This window comes from Capra hircus, chromosome 24 (assembly GCF_001704415.2).
Source record: "Capra hircus breed San Clemente chromosome 24, ASM170441v1, whole genome shotgun sequence".
Lineage (NCBI taxonomy): Eukaryota > Metazoa > Chordata > Mammalia > Artiodactyla > Bovidae > Capra > Capra hircus.
In genome coordinates, this window is record NC_030831.1 from 29,224,347 (window position 1) to 29,243,759 (window position 19,413).

General features: G+C 38.6%; 1 protein-coding gene across 1 annotated transcript in view; it reads left to right on the forward strand.

The window, feature by feature from the left end:
* Positions 1-2,529, forward strand: part of CDH2 (cadherin 2) — a 243,612-nt gene extending 241,083 nt beyond the window's left edge. Inside the window, exon 16 of the mRNA XM_018039719.1 lies at positions 336-2,529. Coding sequence (XP_017895208.1) covers positions 336-542 — 207 coding nt within the window. The 3' untranslated portion in view covers positions 543-2,529. The remainder of the gene's footprint in view (positions 1-335) is intronic.

Sequence of the window (19,413 nt, forward strand, 5' to 3'; positions counted from 1 at the left end):
CAAACTTCATTTAAGATCCTCCCTTTCTAGCTGCAGGCCATTGGTGGTTCATTTCTGTCGCCTGTGAACTGCCTTCTCCAGTTAACCCCGTCCCATGGTATGTCTCAGCCTCACTGAGCTAGATTCCTTACACTTCTTTCTTTGCAGAGGAAACACATCCATTGATTTTCGTCTAACTTTCAAACATGGTGATAACCCAAGTTTCTCTGGGTTGCACATGTGGTGGTCTGCAGGTGGAAACTTACAAACAGGTGTTTGATGCCATGGGACCACTAGCGTCTGCTTGTGGATTCGCTCCCTGTAACCCTCTTTTCATCCTTGTCTTCCAACTGCAGGGCCTTAAAGCTGCTGACAACGATCCCACCGCTCCGCCCTACGACTCCCTCTTAGTCTTTGACTATGAAGGCAGTGGCTCCACGGCCGGGTCCTTGAGCTCCCTTAATTCCTCCAGTAGTGGAGGTGAGCAGGACTATGACTATCTGAACGACTGGGGGCCCCGCTTCAAGAAACTCGCTGACATGTACGGTGGAGGTGACGACTGAACTTCAGGGTGAACTTGGTTTTTGGACAAGTACAAACAATTGCAACTGATATTCCCAAAAAGCATTCAGAAGCTAGGCTTTAACTTTGTAGTCTACTAGCACAGTGCTTGCTGGAGGCTTTGGCAGAGGCTGCAAACCAATTTGGGCTCAGAGGGAATATCGGTGATCCAATACTGTTTGGAAAAACACTGAGCTCAGTTACACTTGAATTTTACAGTACAGAAGCACTGGGATTTTATGTGCCTTTTTGTACCTTTTTCAGATTGGAATTAGTTTTATGTTTAAGGCTTTAATGGTACTGATTTCTGAAATGATAAGTAAAAGACAAAATATTTTGTGGTGGGAGCAGTAAGTTAAACCATGATATGCTTCGACACGCTTTTGTTACATCGCGTTTGCTTTTATTAAAAATATGGAATTAAACAGACAAACAAACCACTCATGGAGCAATTTTATTATCTTGGGGGCTGAGACCATGAGATTGGAAAATGTACATTACTTCTAGTTTTAGACTTTAGTTTCTTGTTTTTGTTTTTGTTTTTTTTCCACTAAAATCTTAAAACTTACGCAGCTGGTTGCAAATAAAGGGAGTTTTCATATCACCAATTTGTAGCAAAATTGAATTTTTTCATAAACTAGAATGTTAGACACATTTTGGTCTTAATCCATGTACACTTTTTTATTTACTGTATTTTTTCCACTTCACTGTAAAAATGGTATGTGTACATAATGTTTTATTGGCATAGTCTATGGAGAAGTGCAGAAACTTCAGAACATGTGTATGTATTATTTGGACTATGGATTCAGGTTTTTTGCATGTTTATATCTTTCGTTATGGATAAAGTATTTACAAAACAAAGTGACATTTGATTCAATTGTTGAGCTGTAGTTAGAATACTCAATTTTTAATTTTTTAATTTTTTTTATTTTTTATTTTCTTTTTTTTTGTTTGGGGAGGGAGAAAAGTTCTTAGCACAAATGTTTTACATAATTTGTACCAAAAAAAAAAAAAAGGAAAGGCAAGAAATGAAAGGGGTGGCCTAATACTGGTGGCACTACTGCAGTGTGTGTTTTTAAAAAAAAATGAAAAAAAAAAAAGCTTTTAAACTGGAGAGACTTCTGACAACAGCTTTGCCTCTGAATTGTGTACCAGAATATAAATGATACACCTCTGACCCCAGCGTTCTGAATAAAATGCTAATTTTGGATCTGGTGACTGGTTTGAACTTTTTCTTTTCTACTTGAGATGCTTTGAATGTTGCAAAAATCCCAGGTCCTGGAGTTGTGTTGAGAACTGCAGTACAAAAGTATGAATTGGTTCTTGCGCTGTTCACCATCAAAAAGCCCTTAGCGTGGCAGCCAGCTGTGTCCGGTGAGCGGTGGAGAAAACCCGCTCATAGAAGGAAAACATCAGGCCACTCAGGAATCGACTACACTGAAGGTGGTATATGCAGATCCCATCAGTGAACTCTGTGCAATTCTTAACATCCTTTGTGCTTTTATTCCCTTCTGCTCCTGTCTGTGGTTGCGCTGACTCTAACAGGCTTTTCCCACTAGCGCAGGGGTCCCCAACCTCTGGCCACAGACCTGTATCTGTATTTACAGCCACTCCCAATCACTCACATTACTGTCTGAACTCCCTGCCTCCTGTCAGATTAGCAGTAGCATCATAGATATTATGTGTGTGACTCATCCCGAAACTATCTAGTTCCATTCCGTGGAAAAAAGTGTCTTTCACAGAATCGGTCCCTGGTGTCGAAAAGGTTGGAGACCGCTGCACCCACAGCAGGAAAACCTCACTAAAAAGTGATAGACTTGGCCCTGGGAAGTGCAGTGGGTGCTGGGAAATCCCAGGCACTCCATCGAAGCCACTGTTTGATGTATCTAGTGAAATACACTTCGGCTTGACTTCTGTTCACTAACTGGACCAATTTTTCCCCCTAACTTTCTTAAAGAGGTATAATGGAAAAATAAAATTTTGTATATTTGAAGCATACAATGTGATGACTTGGTGTATGTATACATTATGAAATGACTTCCACAGTCATGTCGCTTACCACGTGTATCACCTCACATAGTTACACTTTGTGTCTCTGTGTGTATGTGTATGTGGTGAGAACACTCAAAGTCTACTCCACAAAGTTCAAGCACACGGTACAACAGCATTAGCTGATGTAGTCACAGAGGACAGTAAAGTAAAATCGCCTTATTCAATTTTGTAAAATTGTTCAGTGCACACTGTGGTTCATAAATGAATTTTAAGAATCTTGGAAAATCCTCACTGCTTTTTCCTATATTCCTTATGATCATTATCACATTATATATACTTATATTGTACATTTTGGAAAAAAATACAGTATACCTCCTCTAACTCCATGTGGTTTTTCGCTTTAATTTCATACTAGAGAGTGAAATTTACTTTTCTGTCAATTTGCTCTGTAAGCAATATTTTCTTCTCACTTTTCTAATCTTTAAATGCCAAAGCTTACCTCTGCAATTTCATAATGATACTTAGTAAATTTGCTGATTGGAATAGTCTTTTTAAAATGTGTCTTTAGACTGCACCTCTGTACTACCGTATGTTCAAGTGAAAACTGTCTTTAAAATCAAACATCTCAGCATTTAAAATTCATAGCACTCAGGTAACAAACACTTCGAATTACTTTCTTAGGATTGATGTTCAGTGACAGACTATTTCTAACACAGGGGCTTCCCTGATGGTTCAGTGATAATGCATTTGCCAATTCAGGAGACTCAGGTTTGATTCCTGGGTCAGGAAGATCCCCTGGAGAAGGAAATGGCAACCCACTCCAGTATTCTTGCCTGGGAAATCCCATGGACAGAGGAGACTGGGGGGCCACAGTCCATGGGGTCACAAAGAGTCGGACACAACTGACCGACTGAACACACACATACATCTCTAACATAGGCAAACCTCGTTTTATGCCATTTATGCCCTTTTATGCCTCATTGGGCTTCACAGATGCTGCCTTTTTTTTAGCAAATTGAAAATTTGTGGCAACCCTGCGTGAAGCACATCTTGTGCCATTTTTACACCATTTGTTCAGTCTTGTTTCTGTGTCACATTTTGGTGGTAGTTCAGTCGCTCAGTCGTATCCGACCCTTTGCAACCCCATGGACTGCAGCATGCCAGGCTTCACTGTCCTTCACTGTCTCCTGGAGTTTGCTTAAACTGATGTCCATTGAGTCAAGCTTACCACATTTTGGTAATTTCTGCAACGTTTTAAACTCTGCACGAGCAAAAATGATTATCACTCACTGAAGGCTAGATGATGGTTAGCAATTTTTAACAATAAAGTGCTTTTTAGTTAAGGTATGTGCATATGTTAGACATTGCATACTTAATACAGTATAGTATAACCATAACTATATGCACTGGGAAACCCCCCAAAAATTTTGTGACTGGCTATTGTGATATTCACTTTATTGTAGTGATCTATAACCAAATTCTCAATGTGCTAATTTTTAGCACTGATAATAAGCATTTTATATATACACAATCAGTCAATGTAAACACAGTTGTTTTCAAAACTTCTGTATTTTGCTGGAGTAATGCATGACTAGGTTTCCTTTGTGGGGGAAAAAAAATGGGAACCAGAAACTAGAAGCCCCCTGCTCTTAGCAGCAGCAGCAGCAGCTCTGATATAGGAGGAACTTCTGTTCAGCTGTTTATTAATGATATGTAATTTATAGTCTTTTCCAAAAAAGTATTTTTACACACAGTTTTCCATAAAGAGTTTATTTTGTTTTGTTTTCATGAAAATGGGATGATACATTATGTATTTTGCGTAACTTGTCTTTTTCTCTAGGAGTGAATCTTGGAAGTTTTTTCATATTATTATATATATCTACTTCATCCTTTTTAATTGCTATGTAGTATTCCTTAATATGGCCATATAGTGTAACCATTTCCTAAGGAACTGGTTGTTTCTGATTTTTTCGCTACAGTAGAAAATGCTACAATCGGTTAATAGCCTTGTGCATGTTTCTCTGCCTGGGAGTATTCTCTAAATGAGATGTTTGGAGATGGAATTGCTAGATTAAAGAACGTGGAGAGTAGTTAATTAAATATGGCTAAAATTATAAGCGTTTTAATGTTACTCTAAAGTGCCTTTTAGCTAAAAGATGATAAGGCTTTCTAAAAGCCAGCAACTTCCTTCTTTAGCAAAATGATTTTATGCTGCTCAAAATAGTAACCACAGAATGTAAGACAATCTAGCCAAGGATTTTTTCTTTTTTCTTTGGAAGGTAGCCTTTAAGTCAGGCCACAGTAGTAGTTTCAAATACTCTGCAAAGTGATTGTAACCATGTGATGTAATAAAACCTTGAAAACTATATTTATGAACATGGTTTATGGAACCCATCCAGAAGCATGTTCTTCTAGGTCGTTTCCAGTGCTTTGAGTCACTTCTGTAACATTGCCAATAATAAGCTTACATACAAAGTGCTAGAATCTCTGTGAAATGGGTCATTTTTCATTATAAAAATGTGTGCATTTTAAATTTTAATGAGACATGGCCAAATTGCCCTAATAAATACTACCCCAGTTGACTCTCCCAACAACACTGTTATAAAAGTGTATGCATCCTCATCTTCAACAAGCTGAAACATTACACGTGTTTAAAAGTCTTGCCAATATGATCGACAACATAAAATAATCTCATGTAATTAAGACTTTCCTGGTCACTAATGAGGTTAGTTGGTGATTTATTTTTCTTATGTTTGTTAGCCATTTGTGTTTCTTTGATTGCCTATGTTTGTTTCCCTATTAAATTAGTTGCCTTTTTCCAGTTGATTAGTAAGAACTTACGTGCCTTTTTTTTCCTGGTCTTTTGCCAATCTTGTAAATTTGCCTATGATGTTTTACTGATAAACATTTTTTTTTTTTTTTGTGATCTACTCTGTCAGTATTTTCAACTGTAGGTTTTTGAGAGGGTCTTCTCACCTCCAGATTATATAATTGCTATCCTCTCGTTGTCTTTTTTTTTTTTTTTTTTTTTTTGCTTTGCACTTATTTAGCTCTTTAATTCATCTGGAAATTATTTTGTATGAGGTAGAAATCTAACTTTCAAAATACTTATGTGGTCTATTTTCTAAGCACCATTCATTAACCCAATCATAACCAACCTTGATCTTATACACAATTCCCATAGAAATGTCTGATTGTTTCTAGATCATTTATTCTGTTCCATCGATCATTTACTTAATTCATGCACATTACAAGATCTTTATACTAGAATATCATTTCTGACAAGCCATTTCTCCCACTGTTCTTTACTTCTAATAAAAATTTTCTATATTTATATTTCTTTTGTGCATTAAGTTTAGAAAGTTTTGTCAAGTTCTGTAACAATTTTTCTTGGAAATTTTACACAGCTGTGAAGAGTTAATAGCTTCTTCTATTGTTCCATCTAATATCTCTTTCACTTTTCAGATCAAATATACACTTTCATAAAGTTTCATTAGACATTGTATTGTAATTTTAATTTCATTAAAACAATCTACTTTTGCAGCATTTTTTCAAGTGATTCTTTTACCACTGTATTGGAAATTTAGTCATGTTTATTTATCTTCCTGTTTCTAATCCTCATTTTACTCTTGTATGATTTCCAATAGCTTTTAAATAATTTTCTCAGATATTTCTGATAATCTTTTATATTTGTATATAATGAAGTTTTTTTCCTTATTCAAAAATCAATACTTAGTTCATTTCCTGTATAGTTAGTAGCAATGTAAATTGTAAGCTTTAATCATTTTTATAATAGGATAGTTTTGTGTATTTCATCGTTATGTATAAAATTTCCTATAAGTATAGATATAGCTAGCTTACTTAGAGATTTTATGAGTGTTCATGTTGAATTTTAGAAAATGCATTTCCTTCATCCATGGAGATAATAAAAGGTTAATCCATTAATATAGTGAAATATGCCATTAGGTTTTCCAATATTGAATCAAACTTTTGGAATAAACCCTCCTTGATCATGGGCTTCCCTGGTGGCTCAGTGGTAAAGAATCTGCCTGCAATGCAGGAGACACGGGTTTGATCCCTGGGTGAGGAAAATCCCCTGGAGAAGGGAATGGCTACCTACTCCAGTATTCTTGCTTGGAAAATCCTGTGAACAGAGGAACCTAACGGGCTACAATCCAGTGGGTCACAAAGAGTCGGACATGACTGAAGCAACTTGGTCATAATGGTATTCCTTTAATGGACTGATGTATTTGATTTGCTGTGATTTTACTTAAGACTTAAAATTACATTAAATTTTTTTATACTTTTGTATTTTTCCATTATTCTTGTTTAGTATTAGTCCTAAATTTATTCTGGCAGCAAATAAAGAATTAGGAAGACTGCCATTGTTTTGTGCTCTGGAATAATTTATATAAACTTGGGATTATCAACTCACAAAAATTTGTTGCACTTGTACAATTTTACCATTGTAAGGACAGGCTTTCCCCAACAGGACTTGGTGTATTTAGATCTTGTCTTTCTTTTTGACCAATTTTCATAATTCACATCTTCCTGAAGAAGTATCTAACATTTAAAAAGTTTATTGATAAGTTCCATATAGCATTTAAAAAATCTGTTTTATATCTGAACTTATGCGTCCTTTTCTTTCTTTTACTTTTTTTCTTTTTTCCTTCAGCAGAATAGTTAAAAGTCTATTTTTCTGTTCAAAGACCTAACTTTGATTTATTGATATAGACTGTTTATTCACCTCATTCTAGTGTATACATTTTTTTAGTCCTGTTTGCTTTATTCTTCAAATATGTAATGTTTTACTATTTTTAGTATTTCTCAGTTTCTGTAGCATTTTAGATTTCTGTATTTCAGGCCATATTGATGTCTGCTTAAAACTGTTCTATCCTCTAGTTTAGGTTTTAGTTTTTATAAGAAATATCTTGCCTGATCACTTTTAGTGCTTTGGGCCCTAAATTCCATTTTGTCTGTCCTTTATATTCAGCCATACCTGGCTGCTTTTTCCCATTTGTTTTGTGTTTGCATTTGTCTGATTATCACTCGGTCCATCTCTTTACTGTTAATAATTTTTGAATAATTTTGCCTTTTATATCTTCAAAACAACATATAAATTTAGATTTGTTTTACTGCCATTTTCAAACAGGCATTATAAATAAGGATTGGCCAAAACATCAGTCTTGATAATGATCTGGTTGTTGCAATTCTCCATCTTTGGAACCAGTAATCTCCAATCATGTATTTTTGGAGGTAACCTCAGTGAACTGGGCAAGTGAGACGATGCTCCCACTAACAGTTACCTACTCCTCACAGTGTCTCCAGACCCAATGGCATGTGAACTGATTGACCTTACTGGCATAAGAGGAGTAAAGGCATTAAAAATATAGGTCCATTTCTACTTTCGTTTTTACCTTGCAGTTTTACCGTTGTTTGTTTAAATAGTTTTTCATCATGAGAGAAAAAATGTATCATTTTCGTATTCAAAGGAAAAAACTGGAAAAGAAAGCCACACTAACCTGAAGTGTCACTGTCATAGGGAATGCTGGTGAGATGTTCAGTTCAGTCACTCAGTCGTGTCCAAATCTGTTCGACCCCATAGACTGCAGCACGCCAGGCTTCCCTGTCCATCACCATCTTCCGGAGTTTACTCAAACTCGTGTCCATTGAGTCAGTGATGCCATACGAATATAAAATACCTGACGAGTGTATTTCTACCATGTGCTCAACAACAGACAAAATCTCTTCTTGGAAAGTATCAGTTGATTGACCCCCTTTATGACTGCAGCCATGAAATTAAAAGATGCTTACTCCTTGGAAGAAAACTTATGACCAACCTAGATAGCATATTGAAAAGAGACATTTCTTTGCCGACTAAGGTCCGTCTAGTCAAGGCTATGGTTTTTCCTGTGGTCATGTATGGATGTGATAGTTAGACTGTGAAGAAAGCTGAGCGCTGAAGAACTGATGCTTTTGAACTGTGGTGTTGGAAAAGACTCTTGAGAGTCCCTTGGACTGCAAGGAGATCCAACCAGTCCATTCTGAACGAGATCAGTCCTGGGTGTTCTTTGGAAGGAATGATGCTAAAGCCGAAACTCCAGTACTTTGGCCACCTCATGCAAAGAGTTGACTCATTGGAAAAGACTCTGATGCTGGGAGGGGTTGGGGGCAGGAGGAGAAGGGGATGACAGAGGATGAGATGGCTGGATGGCATCACGGACTCAATGGACATGAGTCTGAGTGAACTCCGGGAGATGGTGATGGACAGGGAGGCCTGGCATGCTGCGATTCATGGGGTCGCAAAGAGTCGGACATGACTGAGCGACTGAACTGAACTGAACTGATACAGGTATTTGGAGAAAGAAAGCAACAAAACTATTTCCCTTTTTCTTGATGCAGCAAATTCAGTCTTTTATAGATGCTACGTAGTGATTGATCATGAGCTTTTCTATAAGGTTGGTAATGAAAGTTCATTTATCACCATTTTTCTCTGTTAGCTGATCTAATTAAAAGCTCTGGGTGGAATAAGAGATGTTGCTACAGCAGCTAAAATAAATTTGAGGAAGATTTTCTGTAGATGTAACGTAATTCACGTTCCCTTAATTTCTCTTAATAACAAATGATTGTGCTGACTATAGGTGCAACTTAAAAGTATGAGAATATATTTACTCTTCATAATTTGCTTTAACAAAATACAAGTCTACATAAAGATTGTGATACTGATTATTTTAAGTGCCTACTCATAGATAGGGAATGAACTGGGATGAAGTGGGTCTCTTGACTAGAAACATGCTTATGAATCAGAAACATTAAAGGTTATAGATATTTTTGAGATATTCTAATACCCAATCAATATATATTTTAATATATTGAGTTAATCTATTCAATTTTTAAAAGTTTGAACATGACCTTAAGGATAATTCTTAGAAATATTTATGTGTTCAGCAATGCTTTATAAACTTAATTACCAAATGGACACCAGTCAGCTTCTACAGTAATTTGTTTTTTTTTTATTTTTTCTAAAACTAATGTACTTTGAATAAGAATCTTCAAGTTTAAGAATATTACCTTTATCTTTTTTATTATTTATTTATTTATTTTTGGCTCTGCTGGGTCTTTGTGACTACGCTCAGGCTTTCTCCAACTGCAAAGAGCAGAGGCTACTCTAGTTGCCAAGCATGGGCTTCTCATCATAGTGGTTCTCTCTCTCTCTCTTTTTTTATTTTAATTGGAGGCTAATTACTTTACAATACTGCAGTGGTTTTTACCATATATTGACATGAATCAACCACGGGTGTACGTGTGTCCCCCATCCTGAACCCTCTTCCCACCTCCCTCCCCATCCCATCCCTCAGAGTCATCCCAGTGCACTGGCCCTGAGCACCCTGTCTCATGCATCAAACCTGGACTGGTAATCTATTTCACATATGATAATATACATGTTTCAGTGCTATTCTCTCAAATCATCCCACCCTCGCCTTCTCCCACTGAGTCCAAAAGACTGTTCTATACATCTGTGTCTCTTTTGCTGTCTTACATATAGGTTCATCATTACCATCTTTGTAAATTTCATATATATGCATTCAGTTCAGTTCAATCGCTCAGTCGTGTCCGACTCTGCGAACCCATGAATTGCAGCACGCCATTAATATACTGTATTGGTATTTTCCTTTCTGACTTACTTCACTCTGTATAATAGGCTCCAGTTTCATCCACCTCATTAGAACTGATTCAAATCTATTCTTTTTAACTATCTTTCCCACAAAGTAGAAACAAAAAATAAACTATCTCTTATATATATTAACATATAAGATAAAGGTATATGTATAAGTGATAGTTTATTTTTTCAGTTTCTACTTTGTGGGATAGATAGTTGACATAGTACAATTTTAGAGTTTGCTACTTTTTTCCAATAAGGTTTTTGATCATGTGTGGTAAAGACATTTATCATAGTAACATCTGAGTCAGAAGAGATATTGACTGGTTTGGAAGAGAATATTTTCTAGTTTATTTTCATTGTAACTGGCTTCTGTATTTGGAGGGCTACTTGAGACTCCATTTTAATAATGTTTTCTTGTTTCATAGAATTATTTTTTACTTTCCTGTTTGAACTCCATCTTGATTGTTAGTATCAATAAAGGCATAAATAACCAGACTGAAAGAAGCTTTTTCCTTTGCCCCAGCGTTTTTTCATCTTCCAAACTTACTTAATGCTTCCCACCTGGCACAGTGGTAAAGAACCCGCCTGCCAATGTAGGAGACGCAAGAAACACAGGTTTGATCTCTGGGTTGGGAAAATCCCCTGGAGTAAGAAATGGCAACCCACTCCAGTATTCTTGCCTGGAGAATTCCATGAACAGAAGAGCTCGGTGGGTTATAGTCCATGGGGTTGCAAAGAGTCAGACATTACTGAGTATGTACATTTTTCACCTGTTTTACTTACTTAGTTCATATCCCTGCCTTGGATCTCTGTGACCTAGAAGTAAGTCAAACTGAATCAATGCCATACCTTCCGAGGTCCCCTGTGAACTTTATAAATTACAGTTTACTTATGTTTGGAGAAAATATGGCCTCATAGATTCTATTGAACTAAACCTGTTGCTCAGCTATACCCATAAAAACATCCACACTCAACTACATGGATAAACTTTAACCATGCTGAGTTCTTTTTATGTGCAAATACACCACTGTAGTCACTTGCCATATTGGTTTATTTAATCTTTACAGTGATTACCCTATTTCATTGCTTCTAATAGGCTTATCATTTTCCCCCCACAATATAACAATTCTAAGATCAGAAAGCATCATGCTGCTGCTGCTGCTATAGTCGCTTCAGTCGTGTCCGACTCTGTGCGACCCCGTAGATGGCAGCCCACCAGGCTCCCCCGTCCCTGGGATTCTCCAGGCAAGAACACTGGAGTGGGTTGCCATTTCCTTCTCCAATGCATGAACATGAAAAGTGAAAGTGAAGTCACTCAGTTGTGTCCGACTCCTAGCAACGCCATGGACTGCAGTCTACCAGGCCCCTCCGTCCATGGGATTTTCCAGGCATCATAGACACTTAGTGAATCCCAACCTGGTGGAGCAATGTTGTATTTGTGCTACAGAACTCAGGTTCAGCTGCTTATCATTCAAGAATTTGATACCAAAATACAGGTGTTGGATAAAAGGACAGATAGCTTTATTAAGGAAGCCAGAAACCCTGGGGAGAAGGTGGTCTCATGTTCCAGAGGGCCAACTCATCACTCCCCAGGTTTGCTTGGAGATTATAGAGGGAAAAGTAGAAAGGGCTACTTGCTGGGGCTACATATCTCCTATTTTCAGAGATAATCGTCTCCATAACTCAGTTTCAAGTAGCTGTCATGCCTCACTTGTGGTTGGAACTTTATCTGAGTCATAAATCTCTGGTCAGCAATCCTTCTGGTTCTAACTGGCCTAGGGTCTACATGCTTGTGGTCAGTACACAGTTAACTTATTTCACCTGGTAGGGGGTTTCAGTATCTGCAAAACAGCTTAGCAGATAAGGCTCAGAATATTATGTGTGCGGCCCTTGGAAAGGAGCCATTGTTCAACGGCTAAATTATTATTTTGTCTTGCTTGACTATTTTCCTTTGTTTCTGCATTTTCTCATATCTCTGATTAAATTTATTCCTTGGAACTTGGGGAAGGCCTAGAAGATAGTTTTTTGTTTTTTGGGTTTTTTTAAATTTTTTTTCTTTTTCTTTTTTTTTTAATTTATTTTTTTAATTTTATTTTTTTTTATTTTTTAAATTTTAAAATCTTTAATTCTTACATGTGTTTCCAAACATGAACCCCCCTCCCACCTCCCTCCCCATAACATCTCTGTGGGTCATCCCCATGCACCAGCTCCAAGCATGCTGTATCCTGCATCAGACATAGACTGGCGATTCAATTCTTACATGATAGTATACATGTTAGAATGCCATTCTCCCAAATCATCCCACCCTCTCCCTCTCCCTCTGAGTCCAAAAGTCCATTATACACATCTGTGTCTCTTTCCCTGTCTTGCATACAGGGTCATCATTGCCATCTTCCTAAATTCCATATATATGTGTTAGTATACTGTATTGGTGTTTTTCTTTCTGGCTTACTTCACTCTGTATAATCGGCTCCAGTTTCATCCATCTTATCAGAACTGATTCAAATGAATTCTTTTTTACGGCTGAGTAATACTCCATTGTGTATATGTACCACAGCTTTCTTATCCATTCATCTGCTGATGGACATCTAGGTTGTTTCCATGTCCTGGCTATTATAAACAGTGCTGCGATGAACATTGGGGTACATGTGTCTCTTTCAATTCTGGTTTCCTTGGTGTGTATGCCCAGAAGTGGAATTGCTGGGTCATAAGGTAGTTCTATTTGCAATTTTTTAAGGAATCTCCACACTGTTCTCCATAGTGGCTGTACTAGTTTGCATTCCCACCAACAGTGTAGGAGATTTTTTTTTTTAAACAAACAAGAGACAGACAGAGGACATGAGAGGCAGGGGGCGGGGGTGATGAGAGGTAGGATGAGGGTGGAGGGGTGGTCTGTCTCAAGAAGGCATCATAGAGTCGTACTTCGTATGAAAACGCCCAGTGACACATTTTGGTAACAGCAATAAGACACCAGCATCAGAATGTCTTGGAGTCTATAATTAAGGTATATAAAGATTGAAGGCAGGAGGAGAAGGGGACAGGGGACGACAAAGGATGAAATGGTTGAATGGCATTGCCGACTTGATGGACATGAGTTTGAGCAAATGAGATGGTGAAGGACAGGGAAGCCTGGTGTGCTGCAGTCCCTGAGGTCGCAAAGAATAGAACACAACTTAGCAACTGAAAAACAAGTTCACTTCTATTTTCCCCAGTTTCTTTAGATAAAGAGGCCAAAGCAGAAGTTACATGGTTTGTCCACGAACACTCAGCTAGTAAGCGACAGAGCCAAGATTTAAGCCCAACTGTCTGGCTCCTGAGTTGACACTATCTCTATCAAGAGTGAAAAACCACAGGACTGAGTGAACAAAGGAAAAAGTAACTCTTGCACACACTTCCTTATATGTTAGGTGTACCATATAGGATGACCATTTGAGGATATCAAGACAGTCTAATATCTTTAATTTACATATACCTCAGTTAAACTTTTAAATTAGTTCAACCTAAATTTTAAAAATAAATAAAATATTTTACAGGGAAACATACATATCCTATGAAACACTGAGAACATAGGATGTATGTGGGAGGGAGGAGAATTAAAGATTTCAAGATGAGAGGGGAACGTTTTCGTTTCATCATTCCTTATACTCACTAGGGGCTTCCGTGGTGGCTCAGATGGTAAAGAATCTGCCTACAAGGAAGGAGACCTGAGTTAGATCCCTGGGCCAGGAAGATCCCCTAGAGAAGGGAATACCCACTCCAGTATTCTTGCCTGGAGAATTCCATGAACAGAGGAGTCTGGCGGGCTACAGTCTACAGAGTCGCAAAGAGTGGGACTGAGTGACTAACACATTCACTTTTCACTATAATCACTAAGCCCACTTCCCAGACTGTTTACGCCAAGACTAGTACACCCCTAGCATTCTTACTCATTGATCCCTTCCCCAGTCCTAGGAAGACGGCCCTGTGCCCTGTTAACCTAGGGCTTGCAAAGCTGCTCCATGCATCCTTTCACTCGCAGCCTTTATTAAGGGCCTCACTCATTCATTCATAGGAGACCCGCCTGCCATCTCTGGTCCAAATGTTTCATTTTCTGGTGTAAGCTGAACAATTTTGGAAATCAAAGTAACATTTCCAGAGCTCTGGGGGAACATTTAGTCTGACAGCAGAAACTCATTTTCTTCTCGACTAAGATGAATCTTTTATTCTGTTCCTTTACCCAACATAGCTGGTTTGTTTTTCCAGTAGATTTAATGGTCTGGTCGGCCAGGACACTGCAACAACCTCAGGTGCCTTAGGGGGAAACTAAACTTTCTCAGAAGGCACAGGTCAACGTGATCCTCCCTGAGTTCAGAGCCTGCTTCTGTTCTTTAATGACTGCATATCCTCTGATAGTTTGCTTGGTCTCTCAGTGTCCTTGTCTATAAAACAGAGGTACATCACAGGGCTGTTGGGAGAACAATGCCTGTGAGCTGGATCATAGAAGTGCTCCATAGAAGTTAGCTGTTGTTATCTGCTGTCATTAAGACACAGTCATCTTTACCTCTGGGCTTCCCTTGTAGCTCAGTCGGTAAAGAATCTGCCTGCAGTGCAGGAGACCCGGGTTCGATCCCTGGGTTGGGAAGATCCCCTGGAGAAGAAAATGGCTACCCACTCCAGTATTCTTCCCTGGAGAATCCCATGGACAGAGGAGCCTGGCAGGCTACAGTCCTTGCAGTCGCAAGAGTCCGACACAACCTAGCAACTAAAGAGAGAGAAAGAGATCTTTATCTACTTACCCATATGTTCTCTTGTAATTTACAAAAGAAGAAATGCTTTCACTCTCAGAAAGCTTTTTCCTGTAAATTTCGATGGCCTCTCTTATTTTTTCCAAAGATTATCACCCAGGTTCAGTTGGAACTTTCATAAAAAGTTTCAGATTCTATAAAACATGTTCTTTTCACCTTTTCATTGTGTACTTACCTTGATGAAAGATTGAATTTTACCTCTTTAAGTTGAAGAAAATCTCAGTGTTAGCTTTCTACAGTTTATGTTTTAAACTCTGTTATCTTTATTAAGAGCAGCATTAAATATGTTTTATATAATGTACTTGGGTCTAATAGTCAAGTTTATTGGAGCAAAATAGTCCATGATTCCAGGCCCCAATGACCAGACTGCTTCAACACCTGTCAACGCTGTTTCCTTAGTCACCAAGACTAAGAACATCCAAGTACACCCTAGGAAACTTGGAACTACAGAAGTTCTAAAAATTGATTAAATTGCCTGGAAATGATAGATCCTAAAGAGATCAAACTTTATTACTTTGGAGATTTTCCTTGTGGACTTCTGCATAAAAAATTCAGATTTAATAACTCAGCTATGTGAGCAGAATCATCTATTTTAGCTTGGCTCACCTAATTCTAAATCCACTTTCTAATATTTTCATTCTTAATAGTACCATTCCTCTTAAGCCCTTTGACTGCGTATATAGAAATCTTTCAAAAATTAGGTCATCATGCAACATTAAACCTTAATAACTAGATGTACAGGGCATAGAAGCAAATACATCAAATTGCTTTTTGTTAATCGTGATTACATTCTATACAAGAACTTAATGCCAGTATCACCCAGTTTATTAAATCATTCGGTGCAACTGGAGAATGTCAAATGAGATAATTGATGGGAAGATATTTTATAAACTGTAAAGGGCAGTATAAATGTTAGGTCTCAAATATTAAATTCATAACTTGGAAAAGTGAACAACACATGTATCTTCAAAAAGACACTACTTAAATTGAAGTCTCAAAAATGTGTCTCTCAAGTAATAAAAGCTAATATCCAGTTATCCTAAAATTTACTGATGTCACAACCCAGAGAGGACAGAGATAAACCTATTAGCTTTTTTCCTTTTGTTTAAGCATTCGTTTGCTCTATAATTTTTATTTTTCTTAAATAATTTGTTGTAACTACAAACTTCTTAATGGTGGGATAAAATAATTAAATGGTGTGACAAAATAATCCCTTGTCTTTTGATGCATGGTGTCTTCTACTATTTTTTTCCTGTTAAGTTGATTCATCTATTGTCAAATCACAATTCTAACATGTCTACACTAATTCTTTACCTGAGCCAAAGAGACTGAAATCACTCATGGGTCTCAGGGTGAAAAAAGCAAGATTCCTCAGATAAGGTGAAGTCACTCAGTCGTGTCTGACTCTTTGTGACCCCATGGACTGTAACCTACTAGGCTTCTCTGTCCATGGGATTCTCCAGGTGAGAATACTGGAGTGGATTGCCATTTCCTTCTCCAGGGGATCTTCCCGACCCAGGGATCGAACCTGGGTCTCCCACATTGGAGGCAGACGCTTTAACCTCTGAGCCACCAGGGAAGCCCAAGATTCCTCAAATGAGCATTAAATAAAACTATTCCCCAAATCAAATACAAGAACTCCAAAGAGCTAGTAAGTGTTGCTTCAATAAGGAAGTACAGCCAGGAAGACAGACTTGATGAAGAGTGATAGAGTTATTGGCCAGTAGTTCCTGAATTGACCTACAGACTAGAATCAGTGGAAATATTTTCAAAATACTAATGCCTGGCTCCCATCACAAAGTACCCAAGGCCACAGTCTGAGCAAATAAACCTACCATGCAGAATCACTCAAGCAAAGAACCAGTCCAGGTTTGCCTAAACGTATTGCTGGGGTCCCCTCTGACTTGACAGAGTTGATAACTACTTAGAGAAATGATTAATTAAGAACATGTCCCAGGATGAGTTCCAAAGAAAGAGGATTCTGAGATAATTGGCATGCTGGAAGTTTATCAGGGAGAGCTGTGGGGATCGATGTGTGTGAAAAAGAAGTGAAAGAAACAGATGAGGCATAAAGAGATGATGAGCTGCCATGTATACTCAAGGAAGACCTCAGCTGAAGTGTCAGGCTGTTATAAAGGTACAGCATTTCTTCAGAGCTGTTCCAAACTGAGGCAAGGACATTGGATCTCTGCAGTCCTAAACTGACCAATCAGAGGATACATGACCCCCTAGAGGGTTTTTGACCTAGGGTAATTGGTCATTCTTTGGTGGAGGCAGTCTTGAAAGAAGGCAGCCTTCTCAGATACTGGAGAAGGACATTCTTCAGTTGTCTAGAATGTTCTGAGAGGCACATCATAATGAATGCTTATTAATTTTTTTTTTAACTTCAGTACCTTAGCCATTTTATTATGTGGTCTAGTAAAAATAAAATTAAGCCACTTGTAAAAATTCCTCTTACAGGAAATGAAGCTTTATGTAGGAACATAACCTCTTGAAGTTGAGACTGAGTACAAAAGTGATGAATAAGGAAAATCACATTTGAAACCCAAAGGAAGGAGATTGATGGTAGAGGGGGTGAAAGTAAAAGTGAAAGTTGCTCAGTGTGTCCTACTCTTTGCGACCCCATGGATAGTCCATGGAATTCTCCAGGCCAGGATACTGGAGTGGGTAGCCTTTCCCTTCTCCAGGTGATCATCCTAACCCAGGGATCAAACCAAGGTCTCCCGCATTACAGGCAGATTCTCTACCAGCTGAGGGGGGAGGGAGTAGGAAGAGCATAAGGGTAAAGATTAGAGAATATATATGATTAAATAACACTGGTAAAAAAAATTAATATCAAGGATATTTGATATTCAATTTGTTATAGTGTGTAAACCACCCCCTCCATTTCCACCATAAAACACATGTAGGAGAGTTTGGGGAAATTGCTTTTTTTTTTTTTTGGTCTCATTGCGTCTTTCCGGTGTTTTGTGGAAATCAGTTAGAGATACAACAGAAATGTTGATACAGTGGGAGGGTGCCATCTTGACACAGAAGTAATGGAGCTGTTGCGCGTGTGCTAGGTCGCTTCAGTCGTGTCCGACTCTTTGTGACCCCATAGACTGTAGGCTCCTCTGTCCTTGGGATTCTCCAGGCAAAAATACAGGAGTGGGTTGCCAAGCCCTCCTCCAGGGAATCTTCTGGATCCAGGGATTGAACCCACGTCTCTTGTCTCTTACGTCTCCTGCATTGCAGTCGTGTTCTCTACCACTACCTCTGCCTAAGAAGCCCTTAAAGATACTGAAACACCAGGAGACATCTTAAATGGCTATTATTTTGATTACTTCCAGCATTTGTCCATGGCAAGTAGCACATAGATGCAAGGACTTGGGTAGTTGCTTTGGTGGCTGCAAGGAAGAAACAGGAAATTCACTAGGTCCTACTGTGTGCATGCTCAGTTGTGTCCAACTCTTTGCAACCCCATGGACTATAGCTTGCCAGGCTCCCCATCCATAGAATTTTCCAGGCAAGAATACAGGAGTGGGATTTCCTCCTCCAGGGGATCTTCTTGACCCAGGGATTGAACCCTAAGTTGTTGTTGTTCAGTCACCTAGTCATGTCTAACTCTTTGTGACCTCATGGAGTGTAGCATACCAGGCCTCTCTGTCCCTCACCATATCCCAAAGTTTGCCCAAGTTCATGTCCATTGCATCACTGATGCCATCCAGCTATCTTATCCTCCAATGCCCTCTTCTCCTTCTGCCCTCTATCATCTGATGCAAACAGCTGACTCATAGGAAAAGATCCTGATGCTTGGAAAGATTGAGGGGGAAGATTGAACCCTAATGTACAGTCAAATTGGGAGGAGAGAGTGTCTAAGAAAAAAAAGTGGTGGGAAATGCAGGATTCATTCCAAAATACACACTGAAAGAAGGGTCATCTGATCCAGAAGACCCACAAACATCCTCCTGACAAACAGAGGTAAGTTCTTTATGTAAACCTCTAGGGATGTATTTCTATAATTTAAAGGAGTTCCTTCTATCCAAATTGTAAATACTATGACCCCTGAGTTTTTTAATTCCTTGTTAAAAATGGTTTTGCTTTCCTTCAAATATCCTAATTTAGCTGATAAAATATGCACATACCTACATGTTAGTAGGGGCTTCCCGGGTGGCACTAGTGGTAAAGGACCCACCTGCCAATGCAGGAGACATAAGAGACACGGGTTCATTCCCTGGGTGAGGAAGATCCCCTGGAGGAAGACAAGGCAACCCACTCCAGCATTCTTGCCTGGAGAATCCCATGGACAAAGGAGCCTGGCTGGCTACAGTCCACAGGGTCGCAAAGAGTCGGACATGACTGAAGCAACTTAGCGTGCACATACATGTTAGGAGACCAATTGATTGGTAAGCATGCCTTAAATTCTGTTTGATTATACATACAGAAGTTTAGATA